The 24,220-nt window shown below is 47.8% G+C and overlaps 1 protein-coding gene across 6 annotated transcripts in view; it reads right to left on the reverse strand.

The window, feature by feature from the left end:
* HSF2BP (heat shock transcription factor 2 binding protein) overlaps positions 1-24,220 on the reverse strand; it is a 115,660-nt gene that overhangs the window by 55,477 nt on the left and 35,963 nt on the right. For all 6 annotated transcript variants that reach the window (XM_063445661.1, XM_063445670.1, XM_063445654.1 and 3 more), the window contains one exon: positions 22,747-22,900. In XM_063445661.1, coding sequence (XP_063301731.1) covers positions 22,747-22,900 — 154 coding nt within the window. The remainder of the gene's footprint in view (positions 1-22,746; positions 22,901-24,220) is intronic.

Consider the following 24,220-nt stretch of genomic DNA (forward strand, 5'->3'; position numbering starts at 1 on the left):
GAGGACTCCAAGCACAGCAGCAGACACCATAACCACCGTAAACTCCTCCAGAGAGCAAAACAGGAACAAGCTCTTACAAGAGCTTAGCAGTGATTTAGCAAGGGAGTATGACAAGCATAGCAATCCCGTGTAGCAGATTCCCCAAATAAGAGACGGCACTCCAAATTGAGGATGAAGTAGAACTGACTGTACTGGGACATACAGCCTCTTTTATTCACAATCCACAAACATAGTACTGCCCACAGGGTTTTCTAATACAACCAATCAATCCGTACAATACACACAGAAACTCCCACACAAAATCCTCCCCTCTGCCTGTGATATGATTACTGAACACAATGTGTAATATAATTATCACAGACAGAGAAATACAGTATTATAAAACATATCACAGGGACCCCAAAACATGCAATAACCCCACAAAGTATATCCTCGAACCGGGGGATCTGGGTGAACCACATATCCAAAATTCACCCAGATCCGTTCAGTAGTTTGGAAGATACAGTTTAATGCAGATTCCGCAGAACATATACAGGCTATATGAAAAATAATTACTGTATAATGTGTCCCCTGTTGTATAGTTTAAAACTACTGCACAATGTCTTTGTGCACCAAATACCGGCGAGATGGCACCGTGTAGAAAAGTCCAAACAGTGTCTGTGAGTTAAAATGGCCGCCATCCATTGTTCTCACCATGTGCTTCATCCATTGTTCTCACCATGTGCCTCTGATACATGAAATGTTGGCCACCCTGATCCTCCACAGTATGTCCCCAGATGGTTCTTAAAGGGCCAGCAGCAGCATAATAAAATACAATATGCCCAAATCAGTTCCTAGAAGGGCAATACATCCCAGGGCCATAGTCGCAGGGCAGGAGGCTGGCAAACAGGCCCCTCTAAAAACCAGTGGCGAGGTTACTTTCGCCACAACATATTCTAGGTACAAATGGGAGGGATCAAATCTGTATCTATATACAGGGAAGGAGATAGTGTCAAGGTTCCCACCGCAACTTCCAGAGTGCCAAATTATGTTGCCCAGTAGTGCCCAGTAATGGATTTGAACCTGGGTACCTTGCAGTCCTGGGGCTGTGATGTTACCGCTAAGCCACAATTCAGTTTCAGTATGTCAGTATCTAGCCCTGTCTTGTATCCAGCACTGGGGGCTGAACATGTATTGGAATTACTCCTGGTACACCTGATATTGATGGTCTCATTAGCCAGGTATATAACCCTGCCTCTCCCAGAAGGCAGGGTCAGTTCCTTGACTCTGGTGACCGGATTGCTGTTTCGTGTGCTCCAGTTTACTCCTGACCTTGGCTTGTTGTTTCTTTATTCTGATTTCTGGCATCCTCTGACCTTTGGCTTCCCACAACGATTCTCCTGCTTTTTCCGTTCCTGTACTGCGACTTGGAGAATTATTCTGCACAGCCGCCGTGCACCGACTCACAGGCCAGGTGAATTCTTACCTGACCACCTCGGCCTGTGTTTACTTGCAAGGGTGAGCATATATATCTGCCTGCCGGACTCCCAACTCAGGAAAGCCCTGACAGATAGTGGGTGGAGGGTGAGTTGTTACAGGAAGGGGGAGAAGGAAAAGCCTTCATTAAGTCCCTTTGGATTCAATGTTTTCAATCTGTATATCCAAAAGCACGCTCGCCTAAACTGGGTTCTATCCTCTTGTAAGTGAAACGGTCCGTTACAGGGGCAGTCTCATTTATCAGTACACTACGGTCAGACTCCAAGGCCCTCTTGTAAGCACGTTTTAAGCATTTGTTAGGGTATCCTTCCTCCCTAAAGTGGTTTCTAAGATCCCTTGCTTTGATGTTAAACTCCTCAATAGTAGTGCAGCTCCGTCTAACTCTGAGGTATTGACCCGTGGGGATACCCTGCTTTAAGAGTTTTGGATGGAAACTGTCCCACCTAAGGAGATTATTGAAGGCTGACTTTTTTATACAGAGTGGTGTGTATAGTGTTTTTATCAGTGATTGAAATAGTCCAATTCAACAAATTGAGACTGGATCCACCAAATTCACTGGTAAATCTCAAGTTCTCATCATTGATGTTGAGGATTTTTACAAAGTCATTGAACTCCTCGAGGTCACTCTGCCACACAATGAGGATGTCGTCTATATACCGACGCCATAAAACGATAAGAGGAAGATACTTAGAAATGGTTTCAAGATATCCCTCCACCCCAGGTGTGTCATGGAGTAACACTTCCGGGTTCTGCACTCAGCTGTGAGGAGCTGGACCCCGCCCCCCTCTGACACAGCTCTGACGGTATTTAGGGAGACTGGGCCAGAGGGAGGGTGCTTGGTGATTGATTGTTTGAGATAACGTGTGAGCTGCCTCTGTGACAGGCTCAGCTACTGGGAACTACTTCCACCAGACAAGCCCTTCCAGCCTTTGAGCAAATGCAAGGATTGCTGCATGCCATAAAGGATTACTGGAGAACGGATACTTTGCTACTTTACAAGTGGACCATATGTCTGGACTATTGGAGGACTACCCATATTAACCTTAAGTATATCTTTCAGCTATTTGTCTACAATATCATTTATTAATAAACTAATGCTTGCTTACTCAAACCTTCATTGCTATGAAGGACAACTCCCATCATGTTTATTCACTATGAACTGTTTCATGCTTTGCAATTACATTCATTGCTACAAGTTACTAATCTCATGAAGGACAACTCCCATCATGCTTATTCACTTTGAACTGTTTCTTGCTTTGCAAATATCCTTAGCTACTTGATTATTGTTCCTATTGAAGATTATTCTCATGAACTAATGTTACTTAATGCATCTCTGAAGAAATACTTAATAATGAACTTTGTGTTGTTGATTACTTGAACTTCTTCTTATTGGATTATTGCCTAAATGCAATTCATTTAAGTTTAACACTTATTAAAACTCCGGTTAAATCAAGTTACCAGTGATTCTCTCTTTTCTTAAAGCTACAGTATTGATACTTAAGGATTCTCCATTTCTTCACTATTGTTATTAGGGAGTTTACAAGCTGCAGTTGAGTTCCAACGCAAATCACCCCTAGTAGCGTAACAAGGTGGAGGTTAGCATACGATGGGGCACAATCTGTCCTCATCGCAGTGCCTCTCACCTGGTGGTAGAACTGGTGTGTAAGTATATACTCCAATTGTCTTGAGCTCCTCAAGTATATACTTACATCTTTTTGACATCTGAACCACAAAGTATTTAATCAGCCCCCTTTCTAAACATTGGATTGTTGGACATATTTCCAGGTCCTCCTTAACATGTACATCTACCAATATTACACTTACACCCTGCTCCAAATTATTATGCAAATTCTATTTGTGTCACAAAGATTAAATATTTTGTTTTTCAGTTTAACTCATGGATGGCATTGTGTCTCAGGGCTCTTTTGATCACTGAAAATAATTTCACAGGATACCTGTGATAATTAGATTGCCAGGTAAGCCCAATTTAAGGAAAAACTACTAAAGAGGGTGTTCCACATTATTAAGCAGAGCACCATTTTTATGCAATATGGGGAAGAAAAAGGATCTCTCTGCTGCCGAAAAGTTTTCATACCTCGTCCAAGGCATAGTTCAATGCCTTGGACGAGGTATGAAAACATTAGATATTTCATGAAAATGTAAGTGTGATCATCGCACTATTAAGAGATTTGTGGCTGATTCAGAGCACAGATAGGTTCATGCCGATAAAGGCACATTGAGGAAGATTTCTGCCAGATCCATGCATCGGATCAAGAGAGCAGCTGCTAAAATACCATTACATAGCAGCAAACAGATATTTGAAGCTGCTGGTGCCTCTTGAGTCCCACAGACATCAAGGTGTAAAGTCCTCCAGAGTCTTGCAACTGTGCATAAACCTTCTATTCAGCCACCACTAACCAATGCTCACAAGCAGAAACGTCTGCATTGGTCAGAAAAATAAATGAAGACTAGTTTTAAAACAGTCCTGTTCACTGATGAGTGCCGTGCAACCCTGGATGGTCCAGATGGATGGAGCAGTGGATGGTTGGTGGATGGCCACCCTGGTCCAACAAGGCTGCAACGTCAGCAAGGCGGTGGTGGAGTCATGTTTTGGGACGGAATCATGGGAAGAGAGCTGGTCGGCCCCTTTAGGGTCCCCGAAGGTGTAAAGATGACCTCTGCAAAGTATGTTGAGTTTCTGACTGACCACTTTCTTCCCTGGTACAGAAGGAAGAACTATGCTTTTCGTAATAAAATCATCTTCATGCATGACAATGCATCATCTCATGCTGCAAAGAATACCTCTGTATTAATGGCTGCTATGGGGATAAAAGGAGAGAAAGTCATGGTGTGGCCTCCATCCTCCCCTGACCTCAATCCTATTGAGAACCTTTGGAGCATCCTCAAGCAAAAGATCTATGAGGGTGGGAGGCAGTTTACATCCAAACAGCAGCTCTGGGAGGCTATTCTGACATCTTGCAAACAAATTCAAGCAGAAACTGTCCAAAAACTCACAAGTTCAATGGATGCAAGACTTGTGAAGCTGCTATCAAATAAGGGGTCCTATGTTAAAATGAAACGTGACCTGTTAAAATGTTTAAAAAGTTAAAATGTTGTTATAAGTTTGATTGAATAGCTTTTGATTTCAGTAAATATGCTGCAAACACAACAAATGACAATTTTCAGTTCTTTACAACCTATAAAGTGTTTTGAAACTTACTGTGCGTAATAATTTGGAACAGTGCATTGTAAGTTTTTTATGTTTAAAAAAAATACTGTTGGGGGCGGGGCCAGACCGCCGAGCTGGCTGGTCGCACACAGGACCAGCTCCTGCAACTTATAATGGAAACACACACAAACCTAAAGATTTTCGACCCCAAACTGACCGGCAACGGCGGCCCCCACCGGGCGGAGTATCCTGGAACCAGGGTGAGGCTGGCCTGATATGCTTCAGTCCCCTGGTAGAGAAAGCCGACATGACTCCATTGAGGCCTACCCCGGTGGCCCTGCAGCACACCGTCCAGCACTCGGAGTCAGACCCACGGGGACACCGGCCCTGTACCCCCCCCCTATGGACCGGGGGGGTGATCCCGGTCTACACAAACTCGAGGCCCGACCACTACAGCCGATCGGCAGGAAGCTCGACCTGAGACCGCATGGGGAGCAACAAAATGGCCGCCGCACCTAACATAAGCACTAGGCCCAAATCAAGATGGCCGCCAGAACTGGGCCCGCCCGCACACGAATCGGACAACCTGCGCCCACGACTCTGGATGAAGCTACAAATGAGCAAACAACCTCCTGCCCAGCAGTACCTACCTGCCGACGAACAAGGCATGGAGCGGCCCCAACTGTGTGTCCCTCAGTGATACCGCGGAGGTGCAGACGCAGACGGATGCCGCGATCTGAGCATCAGCCACGACGGCACAGCCCCCAAACCGGCCGCCTCTCACCTGAGCCGCGGGTTACCCGGGAGGGTCCCTGTCGGCGAGCATCCAGCAGAGCTGAACACGTGAGCCGGAAAGCCCACACACTGCTGACCCAAGGACCGATCAGGATCGGCCTCAGAGGGGCGCTGCATCGGAGCGGATGGCGGCTGCGGATCGTTGGAGCGATCTGCTCAAATATTCTGGACTCAGGTTACGCGGGTTACTCAGTGATCCTCTAAGAACAGCGGCTGAAAGAACTAAAGGCAATCTTTAATAATCTTTAGATCGTAGTCTGTAATCCAATCATATGCTGTTAGCGGTAGTCAGATCTATCAACCCCAGAGGCACCAACAGCCTGATATTTCACTCGTGATTCACTAGCCTCTGAGTTTAAATATAGCTGCAGTTGTTACACCAAGCTAGCTACCACTATAATTTTAAAATTGTGCAGTATAACGGACAGGCATAAAGCAACCTTGTCAACAACACCTATGGCATTAAGCCTCTTATTTTACTACACTTCTGTCAGTATATAGTTAGCTCTCACTATTCCTTCTGGTACCGGGCGACAACGCTTTGCATAAACTCTATGCGGCATAGGCTGAACGCCACAAGCGAACTCACAAACGACCTAATGCAACCAGGGTATAAGCCAGTTATATCTCTTACCAGCGTGATCATTGATTTAAAAGCCTGATCTAAAGCCTGATTTATAAGCCTGTTTCTAAGCCTGTTTTATAAGCCTGATTTATATGCCTGTCATCTAAGCCTGTTTTATACGCCTGCTTTTCATGCATATTTCATCTTTACAACTAACAAAAAAAGTGCATTGTCTATTTACCCCATACTGTAACTAATGTCTTGAAACCTGCATATGGACTGCCGTTGGGGTACCATATGTATGCCTGTGACTATTATACGCACTACAAAAATAAAGAATTAAAAAAAAAAAAAAAATACTGTTATCATTAGGAGGTTTGTTCAATAAAATTTGAATTGTACTCTTAATAGTTGATAACATGAGAATGCTGGGATATGGGGCTGTAGTAGGGCAAAGGAGCAGTGGTGTGTGCAATGTGTGATGTGTGATGGGTGCAGTGTGTGTGTGTGGGGTGTAGTGTGTGAATGTGTAGGGTGTGTGGGGCAATATGTGTATTGGGGGGCAGTGTGTGGTGCAATGTGTGTATGGGGGTCTGTGTATGGGGGGGCAATGTGTGTGTGTGTGTGGCAGTGTATGGGTAGTGTGTGGGGCAGTGTGTGTATGGGGGGCTGTGTGTCTGTGTGTGGGGGCAATGTGTATGTGTATGGGGGGGCTGTGAGCATGGGGGCTGTGTATGTGTGTGTGGGGCAGTGTGTATGGGAGGCAGTGTGTGTGTGGATGGCAGTGTGTGTGTGGGGAGTGTGTGTATGGGGTGCAGAGTACGTGGGGCAGTGTGTGTATGGGGGGGCAATGTGTGTAGGTAGGGCAGTGTGTGAATGTGTGGTGAATTTTTATAATTTTTTTTATAAAAATAAATAAATTTTATGTCCCCCCTCCCTTCTTACCTTTACTGAGGGAGAAGGGGGGACATTTCTCGATCCCTGGTGGTCCGTGGGAAATCCGTGGTGAGAGTGAACTCTAGCCCACAGCTCCAGGGCTAGAGTTCACTCTTGCAAGATCAGGAGCGTTGCCGTGGTAACACCCCGTGCTCGCAAAAGAAGGACCCTGAGGAGCTGCAGGCTGAGCTCCCAGGTCCTCTCTCCATCCCCTGCCGGCTGCCCGCATGGGGCCTGCGGACTGGGAAGGGAGATCTTTGCAGGGCTGGCGCTTGGACAGTGCCAGCCCTGCATTAGTCAGCAGGGGAGAGCCTTGGGGGGGCAATTGCCCCATTGCTCCCCCCCCCCCCCCCCGGATCTGCCAGTGTGTCTTGGCAGGGACTGGATGGCTATCCCCTGGCCTTGGGGGGCACAGCATGGCGGATAAATGCCAGATGGTTGGCCTGAGTTGCCACTGGTCAGTGTTTTACACTGGGCAAGTGGCTATCCCCTGTAGACATGTGCAATTCGTTTCGGTCCGAATAAAAATTCGGCCGAATATCAAGTAATTCGGACATTCGGGATATTCCGAATGTCCGAATAGTTGAATTGCCGAAGTGCCGAATTGCTGAAGTCCCGAAGTGCCGAAATTACCAAATTTCCGAAGTGTAGTAGTGCCGAATTGATGAAGTGCCAAAGTTCCGAGGTGTCAAAGTGCCGAAGTTCCGAAGCACAGTATTGCCTAAGTACGAATATACTTACCCAGTGAAAGAAGAAGAATGTTACATTGTATACAATTTCAAATAAAAAGTATACAAACATAGCCAGGATTCAGCTGTAAGCATTTGCAACACTTACAACAATCAAGTAACATACATTCATATAAAATGTAAGTTACTTGGCCAATCAATGTAATGACAGGAATTAATAAGTAGATAACTCCATAATTCTCACGGTATTAGGGAGCTATCTACTAAAAGGCTGAAAGACCTAAATTGGTCTTTCAGCCACATTTACTAATACTAAGTAAAAATGACTTAGTATTAGTAAATTATACCCCTACTCGCTATACCGCGAGTAGGGGCATGTCTATTAAACAGTGCCTGTGGCTGCTCACTGTTAAAAAAAAAATAAAAAAGGGTCCCCCCTCCCTGAGCGGGTGGGGGCCCTAAAGTAAAAAAAGGGGGGGGACCTATTGTCCCTGAGCGGCGGGTGGGGGCCCTAAAGTAAAAAAAGGGAGGAGGACCTATTGTCCTCCCCACCGGCCCCCACCCCTGAGCGGTGGGTGGGGGCCCTAAATAAAAATTGGGGGGGGGACCTAATGTCCTCCCCCCCTGGCCCCCACCCCTGAGCGGTGGGTGGGGGCCCTAAACAAGAATAAGGGGGGGACCTAAAGTCCTCCCCCCTGGCCCCCACCCCTGAGCGGTGGGTGGGGGAACCTAATGTCCTCCCCCCTGGCCCCCACCCCTGAGCGGTGGGTGGGGGCCCTAAACAAGAATAGGGGGGGGGGACCTAATGTCCTCCCCCCTGGCCCTGTAGCGGTACTTACCCTCTCCAGGGGCCGGCTGGGGTCCCCTGTTCTCGCCGCGCGCGGTCCTGCTTCTGCACGAGCCGCGGCTCATCCGACGGCAATATCAGACAGGCGGGCAGTGACCACGAAAAGGCGTGTCTCGGGCGCGCTCTTAAAGTGACAGTGGGAGCCGAAATATGAAACGGTCTCCCATTGGCCCCTGTCATGCCACATTCCCCATACACTCACTTTTTGGGGGCGTGGATATGACAGGGGCCAATCAAATTGATATCTAGGGTATTTATACTCACCTTTTCCCTTAGTACCTTGCCCTATCGTGGTTTCTGATTCAGTTCCCTTTAGTGCTTGTATCGTTCAGTTGTGGTTTTTTGGTGCTAGACCTTGGCTTTGTTCCTGACTCCGTTTTCTCTTTATCCTTGCTTGTCTTGTCCGCCGGTTTGCTCTCCTGTGCCAGTCCTTGGCTTGTTCTAGTTTACGCTGTCTCTCTGTCCCCTTGACCTCGGCTTGTTCTGGACTCTGTCTTTTCTTGTCCTCGTCAAGTCCGGCCATTCTAAGGTCCGGTAAGACGTATCTTGTTTTCTGCCTCTAGACTATCTGGACTATTCTTGCGTGTTGGGGTATATTACGTGACATTACAATAGGGCCATGGACCCCGTAGGTTTAGGACAACAGATGGCCACTCATGAGGCTAGATTTGCAGAACAGGATCACCGTATGGATCAGATGGCTCAAGCCATCCAGACACTTTTATCTAGAACAGCTCCGGTACCTGTACCAGCGCCTCCTGTAACCCCTGTACCAGAAACAGCTAATATGCCTAATGCTTCAGCACATCTAACCCCTCCACCTAGGTATGGAGGGGATGCTAAGACATGCAGGGGATTCCTTAATCAAGTGGAATTCCACTTTGAGATGTATCCACGTTCATTTCCCACTGATAGATCTAAGGTGGGTTTTCTTATGCACCCGCTTACTGATAAAGCACTTGAATGGGCAAATCCTATTTGGGAGGTTAATGGACCTATGGTACATGATTTCAATAGCTTCCTCACGGCTTTTAGTAGAACATTTGACACAACTAAAAGGTCAAAGAATGCCGCCAGGGCGTTAATGAGAATTAAGCAAGGATCTAAGTCTGTAGCTGATTATGCTATTCAGTTCCGTACCCTTGCTTCACAGGTAGATTGGACTAACAATGGGCTTACTACTGCGTTCATGGAAGGCCTATCTGAAACTATATTGGATGAGGCAGAAGCTAAGGATCTTCCTGTACCCTTAGAGGACCTTATCGACTATCTCATCGATATAGATAACAGGATTCGTGACAGGCTATATACCAAGTCTAGAAATAGACGCTTTGTTTCCTTTAATTCACCTAGAGCTGAAACTCCTGAGGGATCTAAAAGATCAGAGGAAGAACCCATGCAGTTAGGGGTTGCTAAACTTACTGATGCCGAAAAACTATATAGGAGAAAGGAGGGACTTTGCCTTTATTGTGGTAGGAAGGGCCATATGAGACAAGAATGTCCCGTGCGTCCGGAAAACGATCGCACCTAAGACCGTATAGGGGACAGGCCTTGGGTGTGACATCAGAGTCCTCACATTTGCCTCTTAATAAATTGCTTCTCCCTGTTTCCCTGCACCTTGAAAAAAACTGCATAGCAGGGAATAAACTAGCCCTGGTTGATTCCTGTGCGGCCGAAAACTTTATAGATTCCGTCTTTGTTAAGGAAAATAACATACCCACTAGAGAGAAGACACCCTTGGCCGTTGAGGCCATAGATGGTAGACCATTATGCTCCCTAGTTATCACACATGAAACTAAACCATTGCATATGTCTACAGGGGTGTTACACTCAGAAACCATTCGGTTTCAGATCATTACTTCTCCTTCCTCTCACCGCGTGTTAGGGTAACCTTGGTTGCGTACTCATAATCCCACTATTGACTGGGAGTCAGGACAAATAGTATCTTGGAGTGATGCTTGCCAAGAGTCTTGTATTGTTATCACCCCTTTGAATTCTACTAATATTCCTCCTATGTCTACTGTTATACCTCCTCAGTACATGTCTTTAAGTCTGTTTTCGATAAAAGGGAGGCTGAAAAGTTGCCACCTCACAGACCCTACGACTGTGCTATTAATCTGCTACCTGGTGCTATACCTCCCAAAGGGAGAGTGTATCCTTTGTCTCCTCAAGAAAATCTTGTTATGGAGGAATATATTAAAGAATCATTACAAAAGGGATTTATAAGAAGATCCTCTTCTCCGGAAGGGGCTGGTTTCTTCTTTGTATCCAAGAAAGATGGCGATTTAAGACCTTGTATTGACTATAGGGGCCTTAATAAAATCACCATCAAAAATGCGTACCCTATACCCTTAATCACGGAACTATTTAACAGGCTTAAACATGCCACTGTGTTTACTAAACTGGACCTTAGGGGTGCTTACAATCTCATACGTATCAAAAAGGATCATGAATGGAAGACCGCATTCAATACCAGGAGTGGTCATTACGAATATACTGTGATGCCCTTTGGTCTTTGTAACGCCCCAGCAGTTTTTCAAGAATTTATTAATGATGTCCTACGTGAGTACATACACACATTCGTAATCGTGTACTTGGACGTCCATACCCATCACATGCATGTTAAATTAGTTTTGAGGACTCTTCTTGTTAACGGTCTATATTGTAAACTCGAAAAATGTTCATTTGATCAATCAGAAGTCCAATTCTTGGGTTATATAATCTCTGCTAAGGGTTTTCGTATGGATCCCAAGAAACTTTCTGCTATCATGGAATGGCCTCTACCTCTGGGTTTGAAAGCCATTCAGCGTTTTCTGGGTTTTTCGAATTATTATAGGCGCTTTATTAAAGGGTTTTTCTGCCATTGTAGCACCTATAACCCGAATGACTAAAAAGGATGGCAATACTCATGTCTGGAAACCGGAAGCGCTTTAGGGAATTGGAATTCCTGAAAGCCTCATTCGCTTCTGCCCCTATTTTACAGCATCCTGTCCCTTCTTTGCCTTTTATTCTTGAAGTTGATGCTTCTGATATAGGGGTAGGTGATGTCTTGTCTCAAAGAGAATCACCTGAAAAGCCATTGCATCCTTGTGGCTTCTTTTCCAGACAGATGTCCAAAGCAGAAAAGAATTATGATGTAGGCAATCGCGAACTCCTTGCTATTATTTTAGCACTCAAGGAATGGAGACATCTACTAGAAGGTACTAAGGATCCCATCCTCATTTTTATGGATCACAAGAACCTTTCCTACCTTAGTGAAGCAAAAAGATTGTCTATTAGACAGGCCAGATGGTCACTGATTTTATCTCGTTTCAATTATATCATCACCTACAGACCAGGTGATCGCAACACTAAAGCAGACGCTCTGTCCAGACAATTCGAAACTGCCGACAAACAAGAGATTGATGTTACCCCTGTCATTCCCCTGGACGGAATAATAGCTACTACTGTCCTATCTATTTCTTCTTCCCTCTTGCAAGCTATACAGGCTAAACAAAACATGGCACCTGGAGAGAGACCTGCTGATAAACTGTTCGTTGATGTTCCCGAGAGACGGGACATTATGTCATTGTATCGTGACACAAAAACTGTTGGACACCCTGGTATTTCTAAAACATTATCAGCAGTTTCTAGATATTTCTGGTGGGCTTCCTTACGCAAGGACGTCACCATTACGTACATGCTTGTACTACTTGTGCCAGTATGAAGTCCTCCCACAGAGTTCCTTGTGGGTTGTTGCATCCGTTGCCCATACCCGAAAGGCCTTGGTCCAATCTATCCATGGATTTTATTGTTGAATTGCCCCCTTCGAATGGTAAAACAGTCATCCTGATGATAGTGGATCGTTTTTCTGAGATGGCTCATTTTGTGTCTCTTGTCAAGTTGCCCTCATCCAAGGAACTTGCCTCTATCTTCGCCAGGGAGGTGTTTCGGTTGCATGGTATTCCCATATAGATCGTGTCCGATAGGGGTAGTCAGTTTATTTCCAGATTCTGGAAAGCCTTTTGTTCAGAGATGGGTATTTCTCTCTCGTTTTCTTCCGCTTACCACCCCCAGTCTAATGGAGCTGCTGAACGTGCCAACCAATCACCAGAGCAGTATCTTCGTTGTTTCGTGTCCCACCATCAGAACAATTGGGCTGACCTTCTTCCTTGGGCTGAGTTTGCTCGTAATAACGCTGCTCATGAATCTTCCGGTAAGAGCCCTTTTTACGTCGTTTATGGCCGGCATCCCGTTGTTCTTCCGGCTGCATTCTCCTTACAGGGCATGCCAGTTCTGGATGAACATTTGGCTGGTTTACGTACTACTTGGGAGCAGGTTTAGCGTTCTTTGGTGGATTCCGCTGCTCGCCAGAAGGTTCAGGCTGACAAGCATCGCAGGGCGGCTCCATCCTATGTTGTAGGGGACAGGGTTTGGCTTTCCACTCGCAATATCCGCCTTCGTGTGCCTTCTATGAAGTTGGCTCCTTGTTTTATTGGTCCTTTTCATATCTTACATAAGGTTAATCCTGTTTCGTATGCCTTGGATCTTCCTAGGAACCTACGTATTGCTAACGTCTTTCACACCTCCTTGTTGAAACCCCTCCTGTGCAACCATTATACCCGACGTGTTCCTCCTCCCCCTCCAGTTTCTGTGGAGGGTCATGAGGAATTTGAAGTGGCTGCTGTACTCGACTCTCGTTTTCTTAGGGGTCGCCTCCAGTATCTGGTACATTGGAAGGGCTATGGGCCTCAAGAACGCAGTTAGATTTCAGCTGACGCTGTTCACGCTCCTCGCCTTGTGCGTTCTTTCCATTCTCGTTTTCCTGCCAGGCCTGGTCCTCCCCGCCCGGTGGGCGTGTCTTTGGGGGGGGTACTGTAGTGGTAATTACCCTCTCCAGGGGCCGGCCGGGGTACTCTGTTCCTGCCGTGCGCGGTCCTGCTTCTGCACGAGCCGCGCGTGGCTTATCCAACGGAAAAATCAGACAGGCGGGCAGTGACCGCGAAAAGCGGTCACGTGTCCCGCCTGACTCTAAGAGCGCGCCGCGTGTCTCAGGCGCGCTCTTAAAGGGACAGTGGGAGCCGAAATATGAAACGGTCTCCCATTGGCCCCTGTCATGCCACATTCCCCATACACTCACGTTTTGGGGGCGTGGATATGACAGGGGCCAATCAAATTGATATCTAGGGTATTTATACTCACCTTTTCCCTTAGTACCTTGCCCTATCGTGGTTTCTGATTCAGTTCCCTGTAGTTGTGGTTTTTTGGTGCTAGACCTTAGCTTTGTTCCTGACTCCGTTTTCTCCTTGTCTTGTCCGCCGGTTTGCTCTCCTGTGTACAAGTCCTTGGCTTGTTCTAGTTTACGCTGTCTCTCTGTCCCCTTGACCTCGGCTCGTTCTGGACTCTGTCTTTTCTTGTCCTCGTCAAGTCCGGCCATTCTAAGGTCCGGTAAGAGTAAGACGTATCTTGTTTTCTGCCTCTAGACTATCTGGACTATTCTTGCGTGTTGGGGTATATTACCGTGACAGGCCCCCACCCCTGAGCGGTGGGTGGGGGCCCTAAATACAAATTGGGGGGGGGGACCTAATGTCCTCCCCCCTGGCCCCCACCCCTGAGCGGTGGGTGGGGGCCCTAAACAAGAATAAGGGGGGGGACTTAATGTCCTCCCCCCTGGCCCCCACCCCTGAGCGGTGGGGGGGGCCCTAAATACAAATTGGGGGGGACCTAATGTCCTCCCCCCTGGCCCCCACCACTGAGCGGTGGGTGGGGGCCCTAAACGCAAATTGGGGGGGGGACCTACTGTCCTCCCCCCTGGCCCCCACCCCTGAGCGGCGGGTGGGGGCCCTAAATACATATTTAACCCCCCTCCCCCCAGGTGACTAGGGGTCCAAAAAACCCTAGTCACCCTCTCCCCCCAAAAATAAACTCCTACCTACCCCCCTCACCCTAAAGATAATGAGGGGGGACCGTTAACTAAATACCTGTAAAAATAAATAAAAATAAACTTACCATTCGATGTTTTCTTTCTTCTAAAATCTTATTTTTTCAGCCCCAAAAAAGGCCAAATAAAAATCCATAATAACCGACACAATAAAAATTAAAAAAAAACGTGCGAAAAAAAAAAAAATCCTTCTTCAATCGGTGAGGGCTCCGCGCAGACTGAGCTCTGCAGGGCGGGGGAAGGCTTATAAAGCCTTGCCACGCCCTGCAATTAGGCTCAGAGCACTCTGATTGGTGGGTTTAAGCCATCCAATCAGAATGCTCTGACAGGTAAATGAAGAGTGTAACGGACCGTTTCAGCATATGAGTGGTTAGAATCCGTTTAGGCGATAATCCCCTTTTCTCAGAAAGGAACAGCTACTGCAGAACATCAAAAACTCACGAATTGGATATAGGTGAATGCATCAAACTCCCGAACTGCATACCAGGGAATAAGATAGCACTCCTAGCTGGAACCTCACGAATAGCTGCTAGCAGATGAATAGGAAAAGCAGACATCAGCTTACACTCCTAGCAGTCAATCTCCAACAGCATACAGTGAATCCCCCCAAGAACGAGACAAGGCTCCGTGTTGAAGGTCAAGCAGTGGTCTGAGGTGCTGGGGCACCCAGCCTGGTTTTTATTACATGAGTACACATACAGGCCACACCCAAGGGGAGGCATAAAATAACCAATGACATAGATGTTACCTCCCACACATCCCCTCCCCTTAGTGTGACACATAATCCCATTATGCATACAGTTCAAAATATACTTTTACACAACTTTCATAACTTAAAAACCATACATCACATTCACATAAAAATACATATCCACAATCAATCCATTCAGGGGAACAACATATTGGCATGGATCAGACCAGGGGTTCAAAAGTTAGTAAAGTATCTTTTAAAACCCCTAGCTTTCCAGCTCAGACCGTTTTTTTCTTCTCTGTGCTGGAGAAGTAATTCAATTATCTCCAGCACAGAGACAGACTCCATTGAGCACATGGGAGCACAAAGACAGTAAAACACTTTAAAATACATAAAGTTACTTTTTATACATAACACACAGACATTTCACATATCCCCAGATAGCTGGGATCTGAGCGCACAAAACTACCGAATAGCGCGCAGATCCTATTCAGACAGTACAATTGCCATGGAGCTAAAGTCTTTCCCATAGTCTTTCATTATATGAATAGGCTCCATGGTATAGCTATCTGGGGTATCACATTCCCATAAAGTCTGGTCCATAGTCCAAAGGCAGCAGGCGGGCAACCAGGCTCCTCCAATACAATGTGGCGAGATTGGTTTTGTCACATCTCTCCCCCTTTCCAAAAAGACTAACAAGGTACCTGACCTCCTGCCGGTCAGTGCCCTTGTTAGTCCAGCAACCCACCCACAAAGCAAAAAAAACAGTACAGCCCACCCACAATAAATGGTTACTACACCTGGGTAGAGGAGAATCTTGTCCATGTCCAGGTGCCTCACAACGGCTGTGTAGGGGACTGGTAGGCTGCCTTGGTGGGTTGCTGAGTGGGCAGAGACCAGCGGTACTCTGTCCTGGTGCCAGTACTACCACCGGAGTAGTCTGGTTGGAGCCTGGTTGCTGGAGACGGACTGTCTCCCCCTTAGTTGCATAGCTCTGCTGCGGAATGGGGAGACCGGTTGTCTCCCCCTTGGATACACAGCTCTGTCGTGGGGGGGGTAGGATCGACCATCCCTACCCCCTGTGTGGTAAGTGCAGAGACCACGGTCCCATCTGCACTGGTGGGGGGCTTACAGTCTCCCCCTGGTACATTAAACTGCCGCTGGGGAGAGGGGGTAACAGGCTCCTCTCCCAATAGAACACTCTGCCGCTGGGGAAAGGAGACTGGGCTCTCTATTCCCTGCACATTACGGATCCGCCGCTGGGGAGAGGTGGTAGCAAGCTCCTCTCCCATACATACTATCCGCCTTTGTGGAGGGAGACCGACTGTCTCTCCTCCCAATACAGTGTCCTGCTGCTGGGGAAAGGAGACTGGGCTCTCTATTCCCTGCTGGACACTCTGCCGCTGGGGAAAGGAGACTGGGCTCTCTATTCCCTGCACATCAATGATCCGCCGCTGGGGAGAGGTGGTAGCAAGCTCCTCTCCCATACATACTTCCATCATCTGTGGAGGGAGACCGACTGTCTCTTCTCCCAATACAGTGTCCTGCTGCTGGGGAAAGGAGACTGGGCTCTCTATTCCCTGCTGGACACTCTGCCGCTGGGGAAAGGAGACGGGGCTCTCTATTCCCTGCTGGATACTCTGCCGCTGGGGAAAGGAGACTGGGCTCTCTATTCCCAAAAAGTCACGCTGCTGCTGGGGGGTAGGACCAACTACCTCTGCCCCCTGTAACTCAGCCTGCCGCTGGGGAGGGAGGACGCTGCTCTCCTCTCCCTGCATTTCACACTGCCTTCCCGGCATATCACTCTGCTGCTGAGGGGTAGGACCAACTACCTCTGCCCCCTGTAACTCAGCCTGCCGCTGGGGAGGGAGGATGCTTCTCTCCTCTCCCTGCACTTCACACTGCCTTCCCGGCATATCACTCTGCTGCTGGGGGGTGGGACCAACTACCTCTGCTCCCTGTAACTCAGCATGCCACTGGGGAATGGAGACTGGGCTCCCAATTCCCTGCAGGACCGGTGGAGAGACCTCGGTCCCATCTCTACCGGCCACCTGGGGTTCTTCCCAGTATATCTCTACAATATCTTCCCAGTGGAAGGGGTCTGGATCTGGGTCTGTCACCTTACTGTCCTGCTGAGCCTTCCCAATGAAGTGGAAGAGATCTTGGTAGTTTTGCTCCAGTTCCCACTCCAGGGTTGCTAGGTGAGCCAGGTCTTGCTCTACCTCATGGGGGTCATCCCACTCATGCCTAGCCTCCCTCTCATAGAAAATGTCTTGCAGTCTGGTTTGCGCAGGGCTCCCGAAGCCAGGCTCTGCAAAGGACTCCCATAACAAGCCAGGACCATCAAATTCTTCTCCCTCTGGCTTGTCATGTTCGGCTGTCCAGGGTATATACTGTGCCATATACCACCAGAGCGCCTGGTAGGCATCCTCCAGCCATAGCTCCTGCCATACCCGGTGCTCTAGTTCCTTCACCCATCCCTTCAGGGGCTGCTCTCCCAGGAAGGGCATCCGCAGTGCCAGTCGTGTCTGCCATCGCTGCTCTTCACTGGGGAGACTCTTGCCCCGCTGATACTGTACGTTATCCAGGGCCTGGTACCAGATGCCTTTCCTTAACCCCTTAAGGACACATGACATGTGTGACATGTCATGATTCCCTTTTATTCCAGAAGTTTGGTCCTTAAGGGGTTAATGCATCCCGGTCATCCAAGTCACCCTCATCGTACTCCACTGCTGGTTCCATCCTGGTGCTGTCAGGGTCGCTGTACTCAGACATGCGTTGCCCTCAAATTGTAAAAATCCAAAGCAATGGTGTTCTGTAGCTGTCCTTCTGGCTGTAGGAACGATCCCGCCGCTTGCCACCAATTGTAACGGACCGTTTCAGCATATGAGGGGTTAGAATCCGTTTAGGCGATAATCCCCTTTTCTCAGAAAGGAACAGCTACTGCAGAACATCAAAAACTCACGAATTGGATATAGGTGAATGCATCAAACTCCCGAACTGCATACCAGGGAATAAGATAGCACTCCTAGCTGGAACCTCACGAATAGCTGCTAGCAGATGAATAGGAAAAGCACACATCAGCTTACACTCCTAGAAGTCAATCTCCAACAGCATACAGTGAATCCCCCCAAGAACGAGACAAGGCTCCGTGTTGAAGGTCAAGCAGTGGTCTGAGGTGCTGGGGCACCCAGCCTGGTTTTTATTACATGAATACACATACAGGCCACACCCAGGGGGAGGCATAAAATAACCAATGACATAGATGTTACATCCCACACATCCCCTCCCCTTAGTGTGACACATAATCCCATTATGCATACAGTTCAAAATATACTATTACACAACTTTCATAACTTTAAAACCATACATCACATTCACACAAAATTACATATCCACAACCAATCCATTCAGGGGAACAACATATTAACAAATGGCATGGATCAGACCAGGGGTTCAAAAGTTAGTAAAGTATCTTTTAAAACCCCTAGCTTTCCAGCTCAGACCTGTGCTGGAGAAGTAATTCAATTATCTCCAGCTTAGAGACAGACTCCATTGAGCACATGGGAGCACAAAGACAGTAAAACACTTTAAAATACATAAAGTTACTTTTTATACATAACACACAGACATTTCACATATCCCCAGATAGCTGGGATCTGAGCGCACAAAACTACCGAATAGCGCGCAGATCCTATTCACACAGTACAATTGCCATGGAGCTAAAGTCTTTCCCATAGTCTTTCATTATATGAATAGGCTCCATGGTATAGCTATCTGGGGTATCACATTCCCATAAAGTCTGGTCCATTGTCCAAAGGCAGCAGGCGGGCAACCAGGCTCCTCCAATACAATGTGGCGAGATTGGTTTTGTCACAAAGAGACTGACAGGTAAGTCTCTACATTTACCTGTCACAGCACTCTGATTGGTTGGTTTGAAATCCACCAATCAGAGTGCTCTGTGTCATTTTACACAGCGTGGGAAAGTTCTTTGGAATTTTCCCACGCTGTGTAATTTGACTCATAACTCTCTTGCGTAGCCACAACAGCTGTTGCAAGTGATTTTTTTTTTTTATTTGCGTCGGTTATTATGGATATTTATTTGGCCTTTTTGGGGCTGAAAAAAGAAGATTTTAGAAGAAAGAAAACATCGAATGGTAAGTTTATTTTTATTTTTACAGGTACTTAGTTAAATGGTCCCCCCTCATTATTTTTAGGGTGAGGGAGTTTATTTTTTTGGGGAGGGGGTGACTAGGGGTTTGGGGACCCCTAGTCACCTGGGGGGGAGGGGGGGTTACATTTTCATTTAGGGCCCCCAACCACCGCTCAGGGGTGGGGGCCAGGGGGGAGGACAATAGGTCCCCCCCATTTGTATTTAGGGCCCCCACCCGCCGCTCAGGGGTGGGTGCCAGGGAGGAGGACATTAGGTCCCCCCCCCTTATTTTTGTTTAGGGCCCCCACCCACTGCTCAGGGGTGGGGGCCAGGGGGGAGGACAATAGGTCCCCCCCAGTTTGTATTTAGTGCCCCCACCCACCGCTCAGGGGTGGGGGCCAGGGGAGAGGACATTAGATCCCCCCCATTTGTATTTAGGGCCCCCACCCGCCGCTCAGGGGTGGGGGCCAGGGGGGAGGACATTAGGTCCCCCCCCCATTTGTATTTAGGGCCCCCACCCGTCGCTCAGGGGTGGGGGCCAGGGGGGAGGACATTAGGTCCCCCCCTTATTCTTGTTAAGGGCCCTCACCCACCGCTCAGGAGTGGGGGCCAGGGGGGAGGACATTAGGTTCCCTCCCCCCCCAATTTTTATTTAGGGACCCCACCGCCGCTCAGGGGTGGGGGCCGTTGGGGAGGACAATAGGTCCTCACCCCTTTTTTTTACTTTAGGGCCCCCACCCGCTCAGGGAGGGGGGACCCTTTTTTATTTTTTTTATTTTTTTTTAACAGTGAGCAGCCACAGGCTGCTCACTGTTTAATAGACATGCCCCTACTCGCGGTATTGCGAGTAGGTGCACAATTTATTAATACTAAGTCATTTTTACTTAGTATTAGTAAATTTGGCTGAAAGACCAATTTTGGTCTTTCAGCCTTTTGGTAGATAACTCCCTAATACCGTGGGAATTAGGGAGTTATCTACCAAGTGGCTGCAACAAAAGTCCCGAAATGCCGGAGTTCCGAAGTTGCCGAAGTAGCCGAAATGCCGAAGTTCTGAAGTGCCGAAGTTCAGAAGTGTCTAAGATCCGAAGTGCCGAAGTTGCCGAAGTTGCCGAAGTGGCGAAGTTCCGAAGTGGTCAAGTGCCGAAGTGCCGAAGTTGCCGAAGTGTCGAGGTGCCGAATTGATGAAGTCCCGAATTGATGAAGTCCCGAATTTCGGAATGCCGATCCGAGCCGAATATTTTCCCCATGCACATGCCTAATCCCCTGGTCTTGGCGGCCACTGAATTGCTTTTCTTATGCCAGTTGTCTGATCTGAGTGCAGACCAGAAGGCTAGCTGAATTATGAGTGGCTGGTCCCAGGTCTTGGCAGGTGACAACTATAGGGGTGGGCATTAACTGGCTAGACAGGCACCAACTTGGCTTGGGAGGGCAATGGCCAGCTGGCCCCTGGGTTGGCGGCTGCAGTCACTGGACAGCCAGTTCCTGACCTGACTGGCCACATGGTGACAGTGGTAAAGGCCTGTGTAGTGGCACTAGGCTGGGGCTGGGTGGTGGGTGTGGAGCTGGGGCTGGGTGGTGGGGCTGGGTGGTGGGGCTGGGTGGTGGAGCTGGGGCTGGCTGGTGGAGCTGAAGCTGTGGCTGGGTGGTGGAGCTGGGGCTGGGTGGTGGAGCTGGAGCTGAGGCTGGGTGGTGGAGCTGGGGCTGGAGCTTGTTGGTGGGGCTGGAGTGTGGAGCTGGGGCTGGGTGGTGGGGCTGGAGATGGGTGGTGGAGCTGGGGCTGGAGCTGGGTGGTGGGGCTGGAGCTGGGGCAGGGTGGTGGAGCTGGAGCTGGGGCTGGCTGGTGGAGCTGGGATCCGCCAGTGCCCCCCCTGGATCCGCCAGTGCCCTCCCCTCTGGATCCGCCAGTGCCCCCCCCCCCGGATCTGCCAGTGCCCCCCCCTGGATCCGCCAGTGCCGCTGATGTATACACCCCTAGACAAACTGTGTTTATATATAATTTTTGGAATGACACCGGCCAGTGGCGTTCCTTTTCTACCTATATATGTGTTGTTTTACCTGGGTCCTGTAGTGGTACCTTGTTGTATTTCGGTAATTGGTTCTGAGACGGCTCTTTGCTGACTATCCTGAATTCTGGTACCCCTAGTACTCCTTGCCCTCCCGGGACCAGTAATATGTGCCTGTCCTGTATTCCTCTTACTGGGGCTCTCATACTTGGTCCTATTCTGTGTGTATTGGTCTATTGCATTCTGATGACTGGCTAATGTTTAGGGCCCTTTTCCACCAATCCTTTGGGAAGAGCACAGTGTGAACGTGTGTATATATATATATATAAAACATAATGGGGTTTCTTCAAGGCTAGACAACAGTTATGTAACGGATCGACGGGCACCCCCGACTGGGTACCTCCGTTGAAGGATGCTCCTAGCGCTTCCTGAGGACTCCAAGCACTGCAGCAGACACCACAACCACCAAACCGGAGAAGCATACGAATGCTCTCAAGCATATGAATGCTGTAAACAGCTGAACAGGAAAAGCATACAATCTGCTTACACTCCTGGCAGTCAGCATACAATCCAATTCCCCCAATAACGAGACGACACTTCGTTTTGAGGTCAAGGAGAACAGACTGTACTGGCACATACAGCCTCTTTTATTCACAATCCACAAACATAGCACTGCCCACAGGGCTCTAAAACACAACCAATCAATCCGTACAATACACACAGACACTCCCACACAAAATCCTCCCCTCTGCCTGTGATATGATTACTGAACACAATGGGTAATATAATTATCACAGGCAGAGAAATACAGTTTTATAAAACATATCGCAGGGACCCCAAAACATGCAATAACCCCACAAAGTATATCCTCAGAACCGGGGAATCTGGGTGAACCACATATCCAAAATCCACCCAGATACATTCAGTAGTTTGGAAGATACAGTTTAATGCAGATTCCGCAGAACATATACAGATTATATGAAAAATAATTACTGTATAATGTGTCCCCTGTTGTATAGTTTAAAACTACTGCACGATGTCTTTGTGCACCAAATACCGGCGAGATGGCACCGTGTAGAAAAGTCACAACAGTGTCTGTGAGTTAAAATGGCCGCCATCCATTGTTCTCACCATGTGCTTCATCCATTGTTCTCACCATGTGCCTCTGATACATGAAATGGTGGCCACCCAGTAACTCCACAGTATGTCCCTCAAATGGTTCTTAAAGGGCCAGCAGCAGCATAATAAAATACAATATGCCCAAATACTGTATTTAAAGGGCCAAATCTCCCAGGGGCCATAGTCAGCAGGCAGGAGGCGGGCAAACAGGCTTCTCCAATGCCCAGTGGCGAGGTTGGTTTCGCCACAAGTTACATCTTTCATGATAATTCATGATAAAAGTGCCCACCCTTGAGCATACAGCATATATTTCTTTTTAGAACATAAAAGAGCATAAATGACAGGCAGAGAACTTGGCACATTATGTAATGAGTGCATCTTACTAGTTTCTGCTTGCTCAAGTCTCTGGACATTATCAACCAATTCCTGGTTTAGGATTTGTGGCAGAAATTCTTTCATCTGCATAATTTCAGTAGTCAAGCGCTCCAAGTCCCGCCTTCTGATATAAACAAACTCCTCCCCCAAGGAGCCAGACATCTGTAAAGACAACAATGACGTGAGAAACCCTGAATCCAAAATACATCAAATTATCAGCAGGACCTTAATATATCATAGAGTAGGTTTCTTTGGTTCTGAGTTTATTAGCCAGTCTAAGTCCCTGGATGTTGGGCTAAGGTAACATCCCTAGGACGTACTTGGAAACCAGAGTAATCTGAATGTACCTTTCCTGGTTAAATACTTTGTTATATGAGGGTACTGTTTAGTTACATGTTAAATATATGCAGGCGTGTATTGTGATAGTGGAGACAGGAGACTAATAGGAGCATATGGCTTATCAACAAAATAACATAAACTGAACTAAAGCATTGCTCCTATGGGCTTGAATGTGTACGACAGAAGGTTTGCAGGAGTCAGCCGATGCCCTCCATAATTATAGCACAGTCCTGTTTCGGTGTTACCACCAACAAACAGGATAGTCCCATCATTAGCCAGAGTGGTTTCCAGATGATGCGGGGCAGGAGGCTTGGTGAAGGCTGCGATGCCATTTGCGGTGTCATTGCCGGATTCAGGATGAGGAGTTTGAGATGGGTCATGCCATGTAGTAGGCATCTCGTTCCTCGCAGGACCACAGCTGATGTTGCTTGAGGGATCCCGGTTGGTAAGTGCTGGGCTTGTTCCCATGAAGTTGTTCTCATGTAGCAGTCAAACTCAGGCATCAGGTCAGGTTTCTCCAAAAGTCCGCTAGGACCTTCTTGAGCCCAGTGGCTCAGTGGCATAAACCTCTTGCTCCCTGCTGTCGACCAAGGTAGGGCTTCATTGCTGTTTAGGAGTTATCCAGCAACCCACAGGTAGGCAGTAGGAAAGGTGGATCCCCCATGGGATGGCACCGGTAGCGGTGTTTGGAGTGCTGCCTTGTCATCCCTCTGCCTCCGTTGGTACCCATTTGTTAGGGTGTGGGGTGCGGCGGGCTGTTTCTGGCTCTGTGAGTTGATGCTTCCACTCGTGGCCGCCGCCATCTTGGCTTCAGTACCCTCATAAGCAAAAGCAGGAGTGCCTGGGCTAGCATGTAACTTAACATTTAATATAGACTGAAACAGTCAAGAGTTCAAGAGTTCCCTATCTTACCTGATTTACATATCTAATATTACTGCTTAATAGTCAAGAAATACAAAAGCGTGAACAATCAAACTGCATATCACAAAATTGTGCATGCATTAACATACCCCTTACTGTTACAAATGTTTATAAAAAAAGCGTGAGGATTGCCATTGTGGTACCCCACGCGCGTTGTTAAATCATATGCACTGCAAAAAAATAAAATACTTTGTTATTATTATTTACCAACCCCAGATAAGT

Source organism: Pelobates fuscus, chromosome 1, assembly GCF_036172605.1.
Source record: "Pelobates fuscus isolate aPelFus1 chromosome 1, aPelFus1.pri, whole genome shotgun sequence".
NCBI classification, from domain to species: Eukaryota; Metazoa; Chordata; class Amphibia; order Anura; family Pelobatidae; genus Pelobates; species Pelobates fuscus.